The sequence below is a fragment of the Pteropus vampyrus genome, unplaced genomic scaffold (genome assembly GCF_000151845.1).
Source record: "Pteropus vampyrus isolate Shadow unplaced genomic scaffold, Pvam_2.0 Scaffold562, whole genome shotgun sequence".
Classification (NCBI taxonomy): domain Eukaryota; kingdom Metazoa; phylum Chordata; class Mammalia; order Chiroptera; family Pteropodidae; genus Pteropus; species Pteropus vampyrus.
In genome coordinates, this window is record NW_011889343.1 from 547752 (window position 1) to 568476 (window position 20725).

At 41.2% G+C, this 20725-nt stretch overlaps 1 protein-coding gene across 1 annotated transcript in view; it reads left to right on the forward strand.

Moving 5' to 3' along the window:
• DAPK1 (death associated protein kinase 1) overlaps positions 1–20725 on the forward strand; it is a gene marked incomplete at its 3' end in the record, with an annotated part of 153981 nt that overhangs the window by 117777 nt on the left and 15479 nt on the right. Inside the window, exons 4-18 of the mRNA XM_011384129.1 lie at positions 1736–1874; positions 3678–3807; positions 3967–4015; positions 4103–4129; positions 4624–4776; positions 5127–5172; positions 6304–6393; positions 6903–6995; positions 8245–8364; positions 8847–8945; positions 9766–9864; positions 11110–11208; positions 12159–12356; positions 13755–13952; positions 18410–18508. Of these exons, the coding sequence (XP_011382431.1) occupies positions 1736–1874; positions 3678–3807; positions 3967–4015; positions 4103–4129; positions 4624–4776; positions 5127–5172; positions 6304–6393; positions 6903–6995; positions 8245–8364; positions 8847–8945; positions 9766–9864; positions 11110–11208; positions 12159–12356; positions 13755–13952; positions 18410–18508 (1639 nt within the window). The remainder of the gene's footprint in view (positions 1–1735; positions 1875–3677; positions 3808–3966; positions 4016–4102; positions 4130–4623; positions 4777–5126; positions 5173–6303; positions 6394–6902; positions 6996–8244; positions 8365–8846; positions 8946–9765; positions 9865–11109; positions 11209–12158; positions 12357–13754; positions 13953–18409; positions 18509–20725) is intronic.

Here is a 20725-nt window from a genome sequence, read left to right on the forward strand (position 1 = left end):
CCGCCGTTGCTTCAGTCACCCTAAGTGATGGCCGCCAGCGCCAGAGAGCAAAGAAGCAAACAGGTGATGGGACGTCTTTCTCAGCATTGGTTGGCTAACAATTTCCCATTCCTCCTCCTTTTTGTTCCTTAGAGTTTAAGGATCCCCTCTCCCTGTTTTGTTGGTTATTAAGAGGAATAAGAAGACAGAAAAGAGAAGAGGAGGGTTCATGGAGTTGAGTGGGGAGCCAGTGTGGGGTGCATGCGCTGTGGAGAGGAGAGGGCCGCCAGGCTGGGAGGGTGCAGGCAGGAAGACCACTCCCCGGGGAGCGTCACTAACTACAGGTCTCTGCCAGCCTGGCCTTCCTGGCTGGCTCAGGCTCTGTGGCACATCATCGCAGATCTGCTCTAACCTTCTGCTCAGGTCCCAGGGGTGGAGCAGTCACCTTGCCCTCTGGATCAACATCGCAAAGTTAAATATCAGAGCGGGACCTTGCAGCAGGAGCATGTAATTAATAAGGACTTTGACAAGGGTCCTCACTTTTTAGTGCGCTAAGAGTCACCTGGGATGCTTGTTAAAAATGCTGCGGTTTCCTGATCCTCACTCTTAGAAACTCATAGGCAGCAGTTCAGTGAGGCCCAGAATCTGCATTGTTTAAACACCCCAAGCAATACTGATGCCAGTGGACAGACCCTGGACCAGGCTAAGAAAGACACCAACTTGGAGGGTAAAGGGGCAGAATCTGAAACTTTTCTTTAAGAAAACGGCTTTTTTGCCATTATTGTATAATCTCATGAACACCAGTTTTCTTATTCTGGATGTAGATGTGGTAGGTATAATGTTTGTGGAGCTGTCTTGCCGAAAGAAAGATAATGAACACAGCAGTTATGTGCATAATTGCAGTTAATTATTATGTTGCGAATGTATGGTTAAAAGATAAACGTTAACTTATAAAAACTCTTATTAAAAGTTCCCTGTTATTTGCCATTAATCACTACCGTGGATTTTTTAGGAGAATTTGTTCATTTATCCACTTGATAAAAAAAGTTTTGAGTTCTTGGTCTGTAGCTGGCACTGTGCAAGGAGGTGGGGGACAGCGGGGGGCCAGTGGCTGGGAGCTGACCTCTGCCCTTCAGGGACTTTCACTCTGTCCAGGGAGATTGATTAAATAAATCCCCAGCAAGCATGTGCATTTCAGTTTTGTGTAAGTTTATTCTTATTATTTAAGGTATTTGTTAAATGCATTGCTAAATATGATTTTTATAAATATATAGGGATTTGCATATAAACAAATACGAAAGAAAAAAATCCTTCTCAGGCTATATATTGTAATTCGAGGGTTTAAAATTGATTAACTTATAGATTATGAACTTCCCAGGTGCTCTCTGATCAAGCTTGGAAGGTATATTATATAAATTCTATACAAAGCTGGCTTATAGTTTTGTTTCTTAGTGAGTCAAGACTTCATCTCTAAATATGTTTAATTAAAATGCTTTAAGGATACATTGATTTCTTTTTTTTCTCATCATGTCTCTGCTCTCTCCCCTCATTTGTGAACATAACTCCATTAGGAAAATGGTACCCAAGTGTTTTCAAGTGATGAGAAGCTCGGAGAATTCTGATTGTATGCGTAGAGGTTTCAGCATGTCCTTATGCCATTCTCTTGCCTGAAATTTGAGTGCACCAATAGTCTATGAGAGAACAAATCGATATGAAACAGGATCGTCATCGATAACTTTTGCTTCTTGGTTTTCAGCGTTGCAGGGGGCGAGCTGTTCGACTTCTTAGCTGAAAAGGAATCTTTGACCGAAGAGGAAGCAACTGAATTTCTCAAACAAATTCTTAATGGTGTTTACTACCTGCACTCCCTTCAGATTGCCCACTTTGATCTTAAGGTATGCTGCTGAGTGTTAACCAGATAGAAGCTTATGGAAACCACAGCATCGGTTGTTTGTGTGCTAAGAAAAATTGAGGCATCTGAAAGAGATAATGTGTGTTTTCCCATATGGGTTTAACAAATGGAGTTGTCAATATAAATCAGCAAGTGTACAATGCATGCCTTCTGCAGAGATTCTCAACCTTTTTGTGGGATGGAGGCTTAAAACTAATGATTGCATTCGAGAATCCCTGGGGAAGAATCAAGGGGTCTTACCAGCCAGATCTTTAGGCAAGGGAACTGCTGTTGGTAATGGTACATTTTCATCCTGGAATGGCCACTGGCTGCCCGGTTTCCATCCCCTTATGGCCGCAAGGCATATAAGATAGAAGGTGCCTTGGTCTCTACTCTCCCTCTTGATGCAAAGGCTTTTGGGCCTGAATCTGTCACCAGCCATCAATCAAGCCAAACTCTGAGACTAGCTAAGTAAGGTCATGCCTGGCTGGAGCCAGGGCATTTATGGGAGATAAAAAGGCATGTTAAACTCCCAAACATCACAGAGGTTATGGTCTCTTTAGGAAGAGAAGACACCCATGAGCAATAGGAAGTGACAATGTTACGATTTAAGGTACAATCCAAGGCAGTGAAATACTGTCACAAAGCAGTGTGTGATAGATTGCCAAGTGAATGGTTCCAGTCATTGGAGCTAGAACAGGACATCAGAGGAAGGATGCTTTCCTCCATACTTGTTATAGCTGAGCTGACAAGACCCCGTCCGGATTCCCCCAACACTCAAATACACACGCCAAAGACTGCTGCTGCAAACACCCGCCGCTCCCTGCCTGACGTCTGGTTTCTCGCCTGGCAGCTGGAAATGCCAAAGAGTAAATGCTCACAGAAGCAGCACTTAGCCGTGGAGGACGGGGAGACGGTGGATAAACATGCTAACTCCCTCGTGCTTTAGTTGGGAAACTCTGAGTGCCCCTCTTTCTCCCCAAGTTCCCCCAAGGGATTACGCTCCAGTCGCCCCACCTTGATGAGACACCTTGTATCACCTTCCTTTCTTCCATTTCCTCCTCCCCATTCCTCTACCAAGTGTTCCCTGGGGCCTCCTCCTACACAAGCCACTTGAACCTAAATCCCTGTCACAGGTCTACTCCTGGGAGAATCTAAATCAAGACATGTATTTTTCCTGGTGTTCTCTTGCAAGTACCCTTTATGCCTATTTTTTGTTTGTTTTTTCAGGAGAGAGGAAGAATTATTCTGCCACCTTGTCCTCAGCATAACATATCATACATAGCTGCTATTTTTGTGTGTGTGATAAAATAAACGTAACGTAAAATGTATCATTCTAACCATTTTTAAGTATGCAGTTCAGTGGCATTCGGTACATTCACACTGCTGTGCAACCATCGCCACCATCCATTTCTAGAACTTATTGATCTTCCCAAACTGAAACTATGTGTCCATCAAACAATAACTCCCAATCCCTTCCCACCCCCGCCCCCCAGCATCTGGCAGCCACCATTCTACTTACTGTCTCCATGAAGTTGCCCATTCCTAGTCATATAAGTGGAATCATAGAATATTTGTCCTTTTTGTCTGGTTTATTTCAGTTAGCATAATGTCTTCAAGTTTCATCCATGCTGTAGCATGTATCAGAATTTATTTCCTTCCTATGGCTGAATAATAATTCGTTATATGTATAGACCACATTTTGTTTACACATTCCTCTGTTGATGAGCACTGGGATTTTTCCACCATTTGGTTATTATAAATAATGCTGCTATGAACATTGCTGTACCATTTTCTTTTTTTTAAGCCCGAAAACATAATGCTTTTGGATAGAAATGTCCCCAAACCTCGGATCAAGATCATCGACTTTGGATTGGCCCATAAAATTGACTTTGGAAATGAATTCAAAAACATATTTGGGACGCCAGAGTTTGTTGGTAAGTTTCTTTGCTCTTGTGGGCATTTATTTCTCATGAACATTATGATGGCAACATTTCCCCTGCTGTAGCAGCATTTTCCTGGTACATGTTTCTGGTTTATACGTGAAGATAATATCTCTTCTTTCCAAAACTTAATGTAGATTTATTTCCTCTTAGCTCCTGAGATAGTCAACTATGAACCACTTGGTCTTGAGGCAGATATGTGGTAAGTCACGAACCCTTGATGTTGTCATCTTTCTGATTTATTTTATTATTCTTCTGACATGTGTTTTTGTTTCCGTTTTGTGTCTAGGAGTATTGGGGTAATAACCTATATTCTGTAAGTACCAAAATCCACAACTCATAGTCTTTCCCTTTTTCTTTGAGAGCCATATGTTTTATTAACCATTCTGTGTGTCATGTTGATCTCTTCAGCTTATGCATGCTTTTTATGTAAACATATTCATTTTACACCCCCAGAACACGTTTAGTTTATACTAATTAAACATTTTCTCCTAATTCGAAATGAGTCATCAGAAACTACAACATAGTCACTAGAAAAAAAGCATGTCTGTCTATCACTAGAAAAATAGGAAAAAGATTTTTTTTAACTATTAGATGCTGTTCCAAATAACTTTTTAAATGCATCTTTTGTATTAAGCTCAGGCTTTTGTGCATGACAATTAAATGCCCTATAAAGTGTAATTGAATTCTATAGTGAGTGCCCAAACACTAGATTATAGTCTTATTCCTCACTCCCCTTGTTAGATATTATGGGAATGAAATGACAACACAAGAGGTAATTGTTTTTGTTCTGTGCTCCTTTATTAATAGCCTAAGTGGGGCCTCCCCATTTCTCGGAGACACTAAGCAAGAAACGCTAGCAAATGTATCTGCTGTCAACTACGAATTTGAAGAAGAATATTTCAGTAATACCAGTGCCCTAGCCAAAGATTTCATAAGAAGACTGCTCGTCAAGGATCCTAAGTGAGTGTCCATTATTCTTGAAAAGTGCTCAACTGTGACCTCAGCTAGAAGAGAGTTAGTATGTGGCCACGTTTACGAGACCTGGTAGTTTGTGTTTGGAAAAGGGAAGCACGCCACGTGAAACACCTCAGAAAATGCAAGCAGGGTCTTTTGTATCTGCTCAGTCGATCCTGCAAGCACAGTGAAATAATCTCATGAAGACTGACATTTTCAGCTCTCTTCCATGAAGCAGGCCCCAAACTGCATTTTTTAGAGTATCTGCCTCGTAGGCCCCGCCAGCATAGAAACAAACTTAATTGTTTGCTTCTCCGGTCACAGAATTTTCTTTTCTTTTCTCTCTCTCCACAAAGGAAGAGAATGACAATTCAAGATAGTTTGCAGCATCCCTGGATCAAGGTAAGTTGCATAATGTGATTGGTTTGGACGTAATAGGGCATCCTGGAATTCATTTGTTCTAGGGTATTACTAGTTACTGTGGGTTCTAACTACATGTCGCATCTGGAATATTGTGTTTGCTATTGGTGCCATATGTTAATTAAATTGACAGATGAGCATATGCTAATGATAATGAAGGTGGAGAGGAGAAACCTATCATAATGCAGGGTTGTAAATAGGGAGCCGAAGTTCAAGTCTACTCAACAGCTGTATTTGGTTTGACCTGTGGGATGTTGGTCCAAACAATATTTTTTTAATTTTTTGAATTAATTTCCAGCATTTAAATATCATATCAAATCTGGCTTGAAAAATTTGAAGAGCTACCAAAACTGAGCCCTCGTTTCATAAAGCCACCAGAAACTTGGCACAGCTGTCTTTTTGCCAGGGCCTGCAGCCTCCCTCTAGCCTGTTACACCTTCACCTTACCTACCTGACACCTGTCAGCATTTAAGTTAAAGAAATGAAGTTGCTCCAATTAGAACAGAAAGGACTAAGAGTGGGGGAATATGGCAGTTGGAGAATAAAATTATGGAACCAAGAAGTGAATTGCAATGCAATAACTTGCATTACAGAAGTAGGTTTGGAGCAGCTGGAGAACTCTTTGTCTGTATGAGCTCCTGACAGTTGCCTGGGCTCCCCTAGAAAGCAATAATGTCTTATTCTCTCAGAGGTAGAGCCATATGGCTTCCTGAAAAAGATATAGTAGAAGGCATTCTAATGCTGTCAGACAGGCTGAATTTGCTGGCCTCTGAGGTCTCTCCCAGTTCTAAATTACTTGAAGATATTCTAGTTCAAATTCCTCATAACATTGCCTCATCATGAATCTTGCCATTCCCAAACTCTCTAATGCAAAGTTGTTATTCAGCTTGGCCCAAGCTCCACTTTTCAGCTTTCCCCCAAGATCCAGTCTTTATGGATTGTATCAAACCTTAGCCACAAGAGTTAGCCTCTGCAGACTAGGTTCCTAGATTATTCTAGCAAGGTGAATGTGTAAGCAAGCATCCCCAAAAATGGGAGGCTTCAAAAACTTGTCATGTAACACGTTTCTTTAATTTGAGAGCTCTAAATTTTTTCTTGGACTTTCATTTTTAGCCTAAAGATACCCAGCAAGCACTTAGTAGAAAAGCATCAGCAGTAAACATGGAGAAATTCAAGAAGTTTGCAGCCCGGAAAAAATGGAAAGTAAGATTATTCGATACGGTGGGGTTAACTAATTCTATTTCCTGTTCATGTCCAACACTGTATCAGTTTTGATAGTCACATTATCTACTATTACCAGTTTACCTGGGAACAGAGACACAGGGCAAACCCTTCGTATACCACACTTCTCTCAGGGGGAACATACAAGGGGTTTGCTGGGGTAAGTTCCCATTCCTCAGAGAGTAGAGAACCAAATATCAAGAGTGAAAGGATGTAAGATATCCAGTTCTGTAGTTTAATAATGAAATGTAAAAAGAGACTCTGTCTCTATCCTGTTGCCTTTATTTATAAGACCTTTGGAATTATTCTTCAAGCAAATATGATCCAACCTACTTGTTAATTCAACCTAGTTACCTGCCCCCGAAGAATACATATTGTCAACAGAGAATACCATCTCAAAGGCTGTCATTTGCACTAACTTGAGTTTTGTTACATAAGTGCCCTCTCCTCCTCTCTCTCTGCCTTTATTTATCCTCTTTTTTCTTTTAAAGCAATCCGTTCGCTTGATATCACTGTGCCAAAGATTATCCAGATCATTCTTGTCCAGAAGTAACATGAGTGTTGCCAGAAGCGATGATACTCTGGTAAGCAAACCTGTTTGCCTTGGTGAGGTTCTTTCTTAGCACTGTGTATTTAGAATGTCTAGGTTGTTTGATCTGTTCAACAACCCAGAAAACCTGAAGTCATGTAAATGTCAGGCCTGTTCTTCTTCCTCTCGAGGTAGGGAAATGGAGTGGCTGATTTGATTTACTCTGTTGCTTCTTTTGTCCTTTTTTCTTTATGTTTTGATTGGGACTATATATCTATTCTCACCCCACTAACACTATCACCCTCCCACTCCCTCCTCCCATACACATAGCTTGATGAAAGAGAGGCTGACCAGTAGAAAAGGAAGAACTAATTTTAATTTTCATGAACTAAAATGAGAGCCCTCGATTGCCACTGACCTTGGAGACTCTTGGATTGTAATAGTACAAAATGGGCAGACAATCCTCCCCACAAACACACACACACTCCAGAATATCAGGGAAAATGCAGTGGGGCTTGCTATATAGTTTATGGTAGACCAGAAAGCAAAACCTACTTGTTTGTTGATATTGCATTGATCGTCCATGACTCTTGAGAACAACTTCATAATTTTTTCCCCTTAATTCAAACTGAAACCTAATCACAGATTAACTCTTCAGATATGACTGACACATCTGAACTCAACAAGACTTTCCTCTGACAGTCAGACAACAGGGCTTTGTTAACTCTGGAGGTAAAGGGGACTCCAGGAAAGGCAGGAAGGGTGATTCCGTGGGAACCAGGCTGCTCCTGTAACCGAAGCCAGTGTTTCCTGAGTGGAATCCAGGGACTCCAAGGGCGGGATCACACATCAGATACCAGCTTTTTTTTTCCCCCCTGAAGCTAGTAGTTTCACCAAGGCTCGGGGTCTAGCCTTGTAGGGTAAAAAGAGATGGGAAATGTTAAAAAGAAAAAAGAAATGGGAGAGAAACAAGTTAGAAGAAGGGAAGGGAAGACGAGGAAGGCTCGATTTGGGAATTGTGTGAAAATGGCAGTGGAACCCAAGGAAAAATACAAACTAAATCTAAGTAAGATGATGAGAATGATTAAATATTATAAATTAAAATCATCCAAATCATCCTGAATAATTAGTTGGGAGAAATTATATTTTTTGTAGTGCAAAGTTTCAGGTAGGAGAAGGACCCAGGATCGTGTAGGAACTCCAGGTGGGAAGACCCTCTCCCAGACCTCAGGTTCTCTCATCATCTCGATACTCTGCTAATCATGAGGACATGCCATAACAATCTCTTTGCTGTCTCTCTCAAGGATGAGGAAGACTCCTTTGTGATGAAAGCCATCATCCACGCCATCAACGATGACAATGTCCCAGGCCTCCAGCACCTCCTGGGCTCGTTGTCCAACTATGATGTTAACCAACCCAACAAGGTCTGATACTATTCTATCAGGGATAGGGGAGGGGATGGTCATGGTGACTGTGTACCTTCAAATCCCAGATAGAAAGGCCCCATCCGCTTCTTCATTCTCCCTTCCATATGCAAACTCCGTACTGTGAAAAAACTCACTTCTGTTTACAGAGTGAAGTGACTTAGAAATAAGGTCTTTTTGCATTCGGGGCCTTTCTTCAAGCAAGGTCATTCTACATGCACCGATTACACCTCTAACTATGAAATTTTAAACCTATTCATACTGCAAATGAAAATGTCACCTTTGATCGTAAATCCAAAAAAGGAAGGGTGCTATATGTTCTGACCGTCTTCCACTCCTGTTAACGCAGCAGTAGTTAAGCGCCTACTGAGACATAGGAAGGTGTGTGGGAAGCAATGAGAGTGTGAGCTTTGAGCTTTTCCTTTCCTACCAAACCTGAAAAATAGGTTTTGTTTGTTTGTTTGTTTTCTTGCCTATTCTAGCATGGGACACCTCCGTTACTTATTGCTGCCGGCTGTGGAAATATTCAAATGCTACAGTTGCTCATTAAAAGAGGCTCAAGAATTGATGTCCAGGATAAGGTTAGAATTCTGTTTTATTGCCAATAAATTAATTTTTTAAGTATTTCCAAATGTCTCTAATCATAGAGGTAACAGAGAAAAATAACATTTGTGTTCTACTTCATTTCTCAGTTTTCTACAAAGGAAGATGAACTGTTTAAATAGCCTGGTCCAATCTAACATATGTTATCAAGAAAGAGGCAGACCTTGGTCTTTCTCTGGGCCCTATTGCTGGATATCAGCCTTTCTTTGTACACCACCCCAGATTTTACTCCTCACTGATCACATTTATTCAACGGAGTTATTATGAGATGTCACATTTGGAAAAGTTTTCGTTGGCTAGTTAATCTCAGCAGAAATGTCTTTGCCTGCTGGCTAATTAGGGTCACAGGGTAAGGATGATAAATGGATTGGAAGTATAGACAGAATTGATTAATAGTTAATAGTCATTACAATGACTCTGTTATCAGCTTCCATAGACTTCCGACAGCTGTAAAAGTACTAGATCTGGCCCTTGACAATATGGCGAATTCTAACCAGAGGTTGAAAAGAAAAACAACTTTTTATTTTGAAATAGTTATAAATTAATTTTAAAAATCTGCAAAGATAGTACACAGAACTCCCTTATCCCCTCCCCCCAACTTCCTGGAATGTTAACGTTTCACATAACCTTGGTTCCTTTGTCAAAACTAAAAATGAAAGGGGGGTGTCATTCCTCGTGGAAGTTGCTCCTTTGGAGTTCGTCATCACATAAGAAGGGAAATGGAGTGAGTCTGAGTGACGTGCACAGTCAGATCCATCAGCTCTCTGGAAATGTGCCTCTGTGTTGGTTTTTGTACAGGGTGGATCCAATGCCATCTACTGGGCTTCTCGGCATGGCCACGTAGACACCTTGAAATTTCTCCATGAAAACAAATGCCCTTTGGATGTTAAAGACAAGGTAAGGCCACTTTTCTTCTTAGGGACAAGGGGAGGTAAGAAAAGGCCGCATTCAAGCATTGCCATGCCATGTGCATTGGGACCCAAAGAACAAAGATTCAGGACCAAAATCTTCCTGCAGAGAATTTGATCTAGAAACTTGTTGTTTTCTGGTGGCTTGTTCTAATATTAAATTCTGCTTTTAACTGAAATCTGCCAAGTAGTTGCCATAATATACAAGCGTAAATAACATGAAAACTCGAAAGTTCTAGAAGAAAAAGACCCGAGTCCTGGTCCTCTCGTTAACTCTCCAAGCGCATATCTCTTGACCATTCTCTTTGTCTTTAAAGTGGCTGACAATGCTGACTTTACAATCACTGGCACTAGAAGGATTAATGAGACAATGCATGTAGAGTAAGGCTTTTTTGGGCAAAGATGTTATAAAAATTATTATTGATATGGCAAGATACCTTACTTTCACATATACCTATTTCATTCAGTCCACACAAGAGTCCTGTGAGTTAATTAGCAGGGCTGGAACCTGCACCTAGAATTTCTATCTTTTCATCCATTATAGATTCCACTGTGCAACATTTTTCTGCTTCTAACACTTGTAGACTAATTTGTCGTGGGCTGCCACGTATAGTTGTATGGATTGTGTACTGCATCATATCTAAGATTGGCATTTCCATCAAAGACACGTATATTTATTATGGCAGTTTTATGTCAGGTGGCAATAAAATACTTTGTTTTTGTTTTTGTCAGTTTATTCTGACAATTCTTTGACAGACATAAGTAAAATACCTTACGGAAGTTGCACTTATTCCTAATTCACTGAAAGTTATTATATGGGCTAAATAGTGATGTTTTTTAAAAGCTCTGAGAATATAAGAAATAAGATTTTAAGCATAGACAATAAAATCAAAAACATGTCAATAAATAAAACTATCCATTGAAATATCTGCTGTGTAATGAACATAGCTAGAAGCATCAGTAGACAAAGAAGTTTAAGAATAGCCATCACAGATAAGGGAAAGCATTCTTACCGGGGCGGGAGTTATGACAAACGGGATGAGCCAGGTGTGTAAGTTTAACACTAGCTATGTGGTAGACACTCCACCCCAGGTCCCTGGCCCAAGTGGGGCAGGCACCCCAGAGGGGAGGGCGCAGAGCCAGGCCTGTGTGGAGTGGGCCTCCAGTCTTGTGCATTCTAGTCCCCACAGCTGTTCCCAGGAGTACTCTGAATCTTTGGCTGTTTCTCTTGCAGTCTGGAGAGACAGCCCTTCATGTGGCAGCTCGCTACGGCCACGCCGATGTGGTTCAGTTACTGTGCAACTTCGGCTCCAATCCCAATTTCCAGGACAAGGTGGGTCATGGTAGCCGGTGTCCTCATTTCCTTCTGCTCTCTGTGTGGATGTACAGGCAGACTGTCATATGGCCTACCTTGGAGTTTTATCCAAGTTTCTGCTAAGATTCAAAAGGGTAGGGACTCAAAATCTAACATTCGTTAATGTATTCCCCTGGATAACCTTATGAGGTAGGTTATCATTACTATCATTTTCGTTTTATAAAGGATGAAACTGAGGCAGAGAAAAGGTCAGTAACTTGCCCTAGCTCACACAGTTCATAAGTGGTGGGACTGGGGTTTGGGGTTCAAAACCACACAGTCTGGTTCAAGAATCCATGTCAGTAACCACTATACTATAATGGTCTCTTATAGACAGACATATATGTCTAATGATGTAGACCATAAATACATAGACCTTATGACCCTATAGACCTCACAGTCAGCCCTTTCCCTGACTTATTAAAGTATGGTTATCTGGGTCACTTCTTTGCCACAGCAGTTAATACCTTTATGTGACTCATCTTTATGTTATATGCATGACAAAAAACTTGAGGCATCAAGATTGTTAGAATTCTTGTTCAGAGAAGTACTCTCCTACTGTTAGTCATTTCAGATAAAGTAAACGAAGGCTCTTTTACAAGGAAGATGCTATAAATCCACCCACACTGGCACTTTGTTGTTCAGAAGAGCTGAGCCGTTGGTTCCAGTGGGCCCCCAAAAGTCATCTGTTGCTCATGTACTCAGAATGCCAGTTTCATTCAACGCACAAGTGTTGAAAGAAAACTAATGTAGGAAAGTCATCAGACCCCTGTCCATTATTTCAAATTAATGTTTCTCTCTAATAGCTAAGAGTTCTTTCTCTCCACTGCCTGACTTTGCTGCCAAATTCAGCAGAGACTCTCACCACACCTGTGCTTTCTTTCATATCACTGCATTCTCCTCCTCTATGTGCTTGTCTCCTCGGCCAGGAAGAAGAAACCCCCCTGCACTGTGCTGCTTGGCATGGCTATTATCCTGTGGCCAAAGCCCTTTGTGAAGCTGGCTGCAATGTGAACATTAAGAACCGAGAAGGAGAGACACCCCTCTTGACAGCCTCTGCCAGGGGCTACCACGACATAGTGGAGTGTGTGGCTGAACACGGTGCCGACCTCAATGCCTCAGACAAGGTGCTTTGTGGGTGAATGCATCACACTCACTGAGAAGCGATCTAGTGGGCTGAAGGGACCACAAGACTTTCTCAAATAGTTTACCTAAAATAACAAGCTTGAATGCAGCAAATTGTAATTATCCCTTCTCTTCTCTGTTCCAAAGATTCTGTGAACTTTTCTAGATTCTATTTTATAATTAATATTCATTTATGGCATGTAGCAAAATTTATGAATTGGTCAGATGGCTCAGGTCTCTTCTATTTTTAGTCTTGTTCACTTTGGAGCAGGTATAGTGATGATCACTGAGCCAAAGACAATCTTCGTTTGGAAGTATAATTGGCAACACTGTTAATTTGTAGATAAAGAAATAGGTGGTTTATTTACTTCCATCACCGGCTATTTTATAGAAAGACAATAAACCACTCTTATCTGTCTGGCAATCATGATTCTAGACCAGGTGTTCCTTTTTTTTAATTAAGCAAATTCAGCATAATCTGTTTTTACTGTGAACTTGTATTTAAAATGAGGCTGTGATATCTAGTTAGATTTGGGACACCCTAATTTAGTAACTGCAATTTGTGGAGTATTTTCTTGGTACAGAGACATGGTTCTCAACTGGGGACAACCTTGTCCCCAGGGGACATTTGATAATGGCTAGAGACATGTTTTGGTTGTCGAGCCATGGGCGGGAATTACTACTGGCATCTAGTAAATAAAGACCAGTGGTGCCGTTTACATCTTACAACTCACAGGACAATATGCGGAGGGTGAGAAACCCTAGAACAGATAAGTTATAAGACATGTTTCCAAACTCCACCCAGCTCTTGAAATTCAGCATGTCTACTCACCAGGGATTCTACAATAGGGCAGAGGAATTCTCAGGCTGGTCTTTAGTGGGATGCAGAGGTTAAGCATGTTGTATTTGCTTCTCGTTATATATGCCAGCCCCCAAGCAAATCACTTCGCATCGCTTTCTCAGTTCCTCCTGGTGTAAAATAAAACAATAGGCTTTCTACCTAGGAAGTTAGTAAAGATTTCTGAGCACATGTTTTCAGAAGTGTTTTCCAAATACTTGATAAAGGCAGGCCATTGGAGTACCAACTTAAGTCCTATACATTCAAAGACAAAAAGAAGTGTCAGGTCTTTCAATCTGATCATACTGGACAAGTCTAGACTAATCAAGCTAATGGTCAGCATAGTCTGTGATTATTCAGAGAAGAATATGCAAAGCCTCTCCCTCACGCCCTCCCCCCTCCCCCCACCCCCGGGGAGTAAATTTCGTGGTTTCGACTCCTCCTTCAGGCTTTGCAGTATTGGTCACGTTGCTGGTTAAACTGGCCCAGTGGTGGCTAGGAAGGTGAAGCCAAGCCCACATGCCTAAGTGAAAATGCTCATGGCCCCTGATGTCTGTTGCAGGATGGACACATTGCTCTTCATCTTGCTGTAAGACGATGTCAGCTCGAAGTCATCCAGACTCTCATCAGCCAGGGATGTTTCGTCGATTTCCAAGACAGGCACGGCAACACCCCCCTGCACGTGGCATGCAAAGATGGCAACGTGCCTATTGTGGTGGCCCTCTGTGAAGCCAATTGCAATTTGGATATCTCAAACAAGGTAAAGCTGGAGGGAAAGATCCCTGAGGGTCCGACAGTGTCAGTCTGTCACCTTGCTTCTGGATCTGGGCCAAGTTTCTCTTTACATTTCTGCATTGTACGAAGTCAGTGTTATTCATGTGGACCTGTTGTTTTCTTTATGGGGCTCTCCACTGTAAGTCATATTTTACATATGACTTTTGAATAATTTCGTTGAGTGACAGAAAATGATTACATTAATAAGTATTTCTGACCTAACCAGGTTTACTACTTGCGAGTTTCAATTTGATTGAGATTCCTAGGACCATATTTCTCTTCTTAAGTTTTCCCCCATTGAGAGTTTTATGGTCAAAAGTTCATTACACCTTTTTTTATGCTAAATGAATTTTGTAAGACCAAGGGAGTGTTGTTATTATGTGAATAAAAAAAAGAAATGAAAATAAATAATTCTATGTCCCTATACTGATTTTTTAAAATCTCATTATGTTGACTTCTAGAAGTTAGCTAACACCTATCCTTTTCCCTGAATACCATCTAGATTTTCATTACCAAATAGGGTAGAATAGTTGTATGTTCATGTGGTTTCAACCCTGTAACTGTATGAAAGACAAGCATTATTCTGTTATGATTACATGAAAAACAAAGTCCAAGCAGAATTATTTTGTTTTAATTGTGGGAAACGTTTGTTTATAAATGGCAGACATGACGCCAGCAGAATTTTACTATGATTTGTTTGAAGTGAAAGAATTAATATCTGAAACAGCTGGAAAATTATACTTCTACAAAAAAAAATTATTTCTGTTGTATTTTTATGATTAATTCTCATGGAAATTGAAATTGGTAATCTTCACATTCTAGAAATATGAAAAGGCAATACTGGGTCTTAGCCATTAGCTGCTGGTTGCTTTCTTAGTTTATCCCATTCTAATCATGCCAAGTCAGTTATGTAAGTGGCTTAAGGCGAAAGCCAAATGTAATATTAAGCAGCATCAAGACCTTGGCTTTCCTTCTAGGAGCCTTTAAATGAATAAAAAGCAGCTTCAAGGAACATTCTGGCACTCATCTGAATATGTTTAGAATTGGCCATTGTATGCACAGCTGACCTACTGTGTGCACAGCACCTGGGATTAGCTGTCTCCTGTAAGGTGGAGCAGTGTCTCCTGCTGTTTTGTACTAATCTAAAGAAAGGACAGGATGTTCGCCTCCTGCCTAAATGCAAAAAATACACTTGTTAAATATTCTCAATAAAATACCCAGCAAGATAATCTTAGACTTTCCATTTTTAAAAACAACTGTCTCATTTCATGGGAAAGCCTGTACATTTTCTATACTGTAGACAGCCATCGTGGTTCCTATACGCTGACATAAACTTGTGTTTTTACTATATATGGCCCAGCAACAGCACATGCAACAGATGGTTGTGTCATTGAATTAAACTCAGCTGACGCAAAACTCATTAGTGCCACAATTTCAACCTTTTGAAATTAGCAGCAAAGTTCAAACCATTTTTCAGAACTTGACTAGGTCAGCAGCGTGCTACTCAGCGTGCTACTGATAAGCAGCTCTGCATTCCTGGACCTGCAGACGGGCTCCCCAGTCTGTCTTCGGTGCTCAGAGCCTCAGCCGATGACGATTTATGGGTCTCCTACCTTCCTCAGGGGGACTGGTGTCAGCTTTGTTTCTCTGTTCCTTTTTTTTGTTTTGTTATGTTTTTATTTTCAGAAAGATAATGGAGGTCCTAGAGGAGCTTAAAAGATGCACAGAAAAGTAAGAGGAACGCGTTATTTCGCCAGAAAGCACACCTGGCTTTACATGGACTCACCCTAGTAACCTGCCGTCAGGATGAACATTGCACAGTGACAGCCCACGCCCTACGGGCAGACTGTCACTCCTTTCTTGCCTTCTCCTTACTTGGATTCAATTCCTCCAGAGATAAAAATGGCCATTCATAGCCTACCCTGTCACCAGAATGTGACAGGAACTTGTCACTATCTTTGACACTCGTTGCAGCGTAATGGACATTTCTCAGTCATTTGTCTCATATAAAAATCAGCAGAGTGGCTACTGAAGTTGGCCATGTTAGCTAACACAAGAGAGAAGAAATAGACGATGCAGAGCTCATAGCCCTTAAAGCTCTGTTCCTTTTGTGTTGACTCTTCCTATCAGTGAAGATAGAGAAAGCATGCTGTACACAAGCACAGCTACGTACACAGAGATACGCACCCATATCCGGGAGCGTGAGAGGAAATTTTATGCCCAGCAAGGGTGTATTAATGCTCTCTCTGGCAGCACTGTGCCAAGCACAGTGTGAGGGAGCTTGTGGCTGGCAGAGTAATGGTTCTTGCCCTCAGGCTGCTTTTTAATATGATGGCATCTCGTGTCGGAATCACTGATTGTGGCAGAGACACAGGTGTTATGGAAACGCTGACATCTTGGCATTAAAGAAACTAGGGAAAGCTTTTCAGAGGCGATCATTTATAATGATTGTTTTGACAGATGAAGAAGAGGGGAAAGCATATTGCAGACCTGGGAAAGCATATTGCAGACTGAGGGACGCGTACGTCTGTGTTTGGGGACTCTCTGGATGCCCCCGTAGCTGACACGTGGCGTAGGTACTTAAAGAGAGAATGGGTGAAAGAGAATATGCAACTGAAAGGGACAATGGGTCCAGGTGGTGAAAGAACCTTGAATCTAATGCTAAGGAGTTTGTTTGGGTTTTGTTCTATCAAAAATCAGGAGCCTTCAAGAGTGTAAACTTCCTAGTCCCTTTTCTTCCTCATACTTCTCTTGATTGCCCTTCTTTCTATGAAACTATACATTCTATAACCAAGGTTATCTTCCTTACACATAAATCCAAATATTTCATCCAAATCTTCCAAAACTTCTCTTTTCCTTCTCACTTTAACTTTAGGATATTTTAAAGTTTAATATCTGCTTTCTAAGTCACTCTAGAAGATAATAGTAGACAAAACATTAATATGTACACACCTTGCAGCATTATTTATAATAGCAAGGTATGGCACCACATTAAATGTTCATCCTCAGCGGGCTGGCTGATAATTATGACTTATCTATGCAGTGAAAATTATTCAGGTATCCAAAAGAATGTCGTAGATATAGTTGCAGACATGGAACAGCATTCACAATCTATTGTTAGGTGAATGGAGCAAGTGACAAAATAGAATCTGGAATATGATTATATCTTGACTTTTCAAATTATTTACTTCCTCTTGTGAATTCATAGATAAAATCTTGGAAGGAAATGCCCAAAGTGTTAAGTAGGGTCAGCTCTGAGCACGGGGGACTCAGCGGAAGCAGGAAAGTTGAGAGGAAGACCCGTTTTCTATCATTCAATCCTTCTATGTTGTTTGGATATTCTAAATGAGCATTTAACTTCATAACAAAAACCTATGTTTGTAAATAAACAGCATAAGACAGAGGTACCCAAACTTTCTCTGTTCTCAACTTCTACAGTGTCTCAGTAATTTTTTCATGGTTCCCCCAGGACAAAAGAAATACCTAACTGTTCTGTTTATTAGTAGCTCAGTCTAAACAACTTAGTATTTATATCCTAACAACTTTGTAGCTATTGGAATGAATGATCCACATAAGTTGAAAGAAAACTAATATTTTAATTTTATTCTTACATAACCACAGTTATGTACTAATGGGATGTGTGTGCTCATTGGGCACCTCATGACTCCTCAAACCTTGGACTCAGATTGGACACTGCTAGCTTTATTTCCTATTCTACATTAATTTTCTCGAGATACTTGCTTCTTATCACAGCAACCGCCAAACCCTCGCTGTGCAGACATGATGTCATTGAGAGGAAGACAGTGCAATCTAATCTTGAGACTCTGAACTACCTGGAGCTCGTAGTTCACCTGGTGTCTGAACCTGCTGATTCCATTAAAATTTTTGAATATTTATCAGCACCCCCCATGAATTTACTGCAGTGCCCTGAAGTGCCTTGGCACACAGTTTGGGAACCATAGGCATAAAAAAAAATGGTGGGCATGGCCTTGGAATTTCACCTCACTAGAGTGTCTTCAATGGCTGTCTTCCACTTCCATCACTTCTCCCCTTGCTGTGTCTAAATTTGAACTTTGGTGCGGATCTTTCTGGATCTTTGGAGCTCTTAAGCCCTGACTCAACCCTCCTTTCTGCCAACACAGCAGGAGACTTAATTACCTTATGATAAGCCTCCCACTCTTTCATCCTTTGAAGTTACTCTTTTAACTGAAAAATCCTTGAAAACATTTTCGCTTGGCTTGTCTTCCTCAGGAGACAGCAAGCTTCTGGAGAAGGCAGACTGCGCCTCCTATTTCTTTCTGGTGGATCCCAGATCTCGCACATGGTGCTGGCTCCGTGGAGTAGGCTCCATAAATGTTATCCTCAGGCATTATCGTGAGAAAGACTCTTTGGGGTCTTTTTATTGATTGATTGATTGATTGATTGATTGATTGTCTCTTCCAGTATGGACGAACACCTCTACACCTTGCAGCCAACAACGGCATTCTTGACGTGGTCCGCTACCTCTGTCTGATGGGCGCCAACGTGGAGGCACTGACCTCGGTGAGTAGCCTTCTGGCCGAAGAAAGCGATTAAACCTATCTGAGCCCTCCACGAGGGGAAAGGTATTGCTTGGCAACTGTATTCTAAAGCAGACAAGCTGCTAGTAAACTTCAGCCCCTCCACTGCAGTTCTGTGAACATTTGCCTACACAAATCCAGGGTAATATCTAGTTACTGCTTCATCCTCTTCTCCTCTCACCAGGCCCACGCTGCCAGCAATGCCTGCTGTTTCCCACTGGCCTTTTTGTTTCCCGTGTTATACAACAGTGCCTTTCTATGTTTTATTAAATGTGCGTGTTCCCCTTTCCTAAAGGCTCTCCCACCCGTCCCCCCGCCCCCCTCTGCCTCCACTGCAGGGCACTGGAGGCGCCATGGGCTTTCAAGGAGGGAGGAGGAAGGGGCCCTGGGTGTGTGGTGAACAACTGACAAGAACCGCTCTCTCTTGTTTAAAAAGTCTGGCTTTGCTCTTAAGCTTGCAAGCTATTTTTAAATGAGATTTATTTCTTAAGTTCCCCCATTCCCCACTCCGCATTCCTGACCTGGTACCTCCCTGCAGAAGAAACCGTTTGATTCTCATTTCCTGAAATACCAAAGAAGAAAACATTTCAGCTAATGAGATAAGGTTGCCGTTGTCAGCTGCAGTGAAATGTTATCATTTGAGTTTTTTCTGGCCCAATGGTGGGTTGCCTCTCCATTCGCTCATGTGGGAGATTCCTGACACTCACTAGCACTTTGCTGACATGAAATGTTTTCCTAAGGCGATTCATCAGAGTTTTAAAGTATGGCAACCGACCTGGGGAGAATCAGGGCGCAGAAGCTGGAAAGGGTCTTTATTTCTTGGAGTCATAGAGTTGTTGACAAACGAGGATCCATGAGCCAAATCCAGCCACCGCCTGATTCTGCAAATGAGGGTTTATTGGGACGCAGCCAAGCTCATTGTTTTTGTATTGCCTATGGCTACTTTCACACTACACGAGCAGTGGTGAACAGTTGTGACAGAGACCCTACGGCCCACAGGGCCCAATGTATCTACTATCTGATTCTTTACAGAAAGGGTCCTGACCTCTGGTCTAGGACACAGGCATATCTTGGAGATATTGTGAGTTCAGTTCAGACCACTTCTAGAAAGCTAATATCACAATAAAGTGAGTCACACGAATTTTTGGGCTTCCCAGTGAATATAAAAGTTATGTTTCCACTACACTGTAGTCTTTTAAGTGTGCAATAGCATTACATCTAAAAAAAAAAAACAAAACAAAACAAAACAAAAAACAAAACCACTGTACATACCTTAATTAAAAATTCTTTATTCCTAAAAATGCTAACCATCATCTGAGCTTTCCGTGAGTCATAATCGTTTTGCTGGTGGAGGGTCTTGCCTCGATGTTGATAGCTGCTGACTGATCATGGTGATGGTTGCTGAAGTTCGGGGTGGCTATGACAATTTCTTAAAATAAGACGATGAAATTTGCCTCATGGATTGACTCTTCCTTTCACAAACAATTTCTCTATAGCATGTAATGTTTGATAGCATTTTACCCACAGTAGAACTTCTTTCAGAATTGGGGTCAGTCCTCCCAAACCCCGCCACTGCTTTATCAAATAACTTTATGTAATATTCTAAATCCTTTGTTGTCATTTCAATAATCTTCACAGCATCTTCATCAGGAATAGATTCCATCTCAAGAAACCACTTTCTTTGCTTATCCATAGAAGCAGCTCCTCATCCATTAAAAGTTCTGTCTTGAGATTACAGCAATTCAGTGACATCTTCACACTCTGCTTCTAATTCTAGTTCTCTTGCTATTTTCACCACATCTGCAATTACTTCCTCCGCTGAAATCTTGAACTCCTCAAAGTCATCGATGAGGGTAAAAATCAAATTCTCCCAAAATCCTGTTGATGTTGATATTTTGGCTTTTTCCCATGAATTATGAATGTTCTTAATGGCATCTAGAATGGTAAATCTTTTCCAGAAGGTTTCAATTTACTTTGCCCAGATCCATCAGAGGAATCACTATCTATGGCAGCTATAGTCTTATGAAATGTAGTTCTTAAATAATAAGACTTGAAAGTTGAAATTACTTCTTGATCTGGGGGGTGCAGAATGGATGTTGTGTTAGCAGGGGTGAAAACAACATAAATCTTGTGGTACGTCTCTGTCGCAGCCCTTGGGTAACCAGGTGCTTTGTCAATGTGCAATAATATTTTTAAAGCA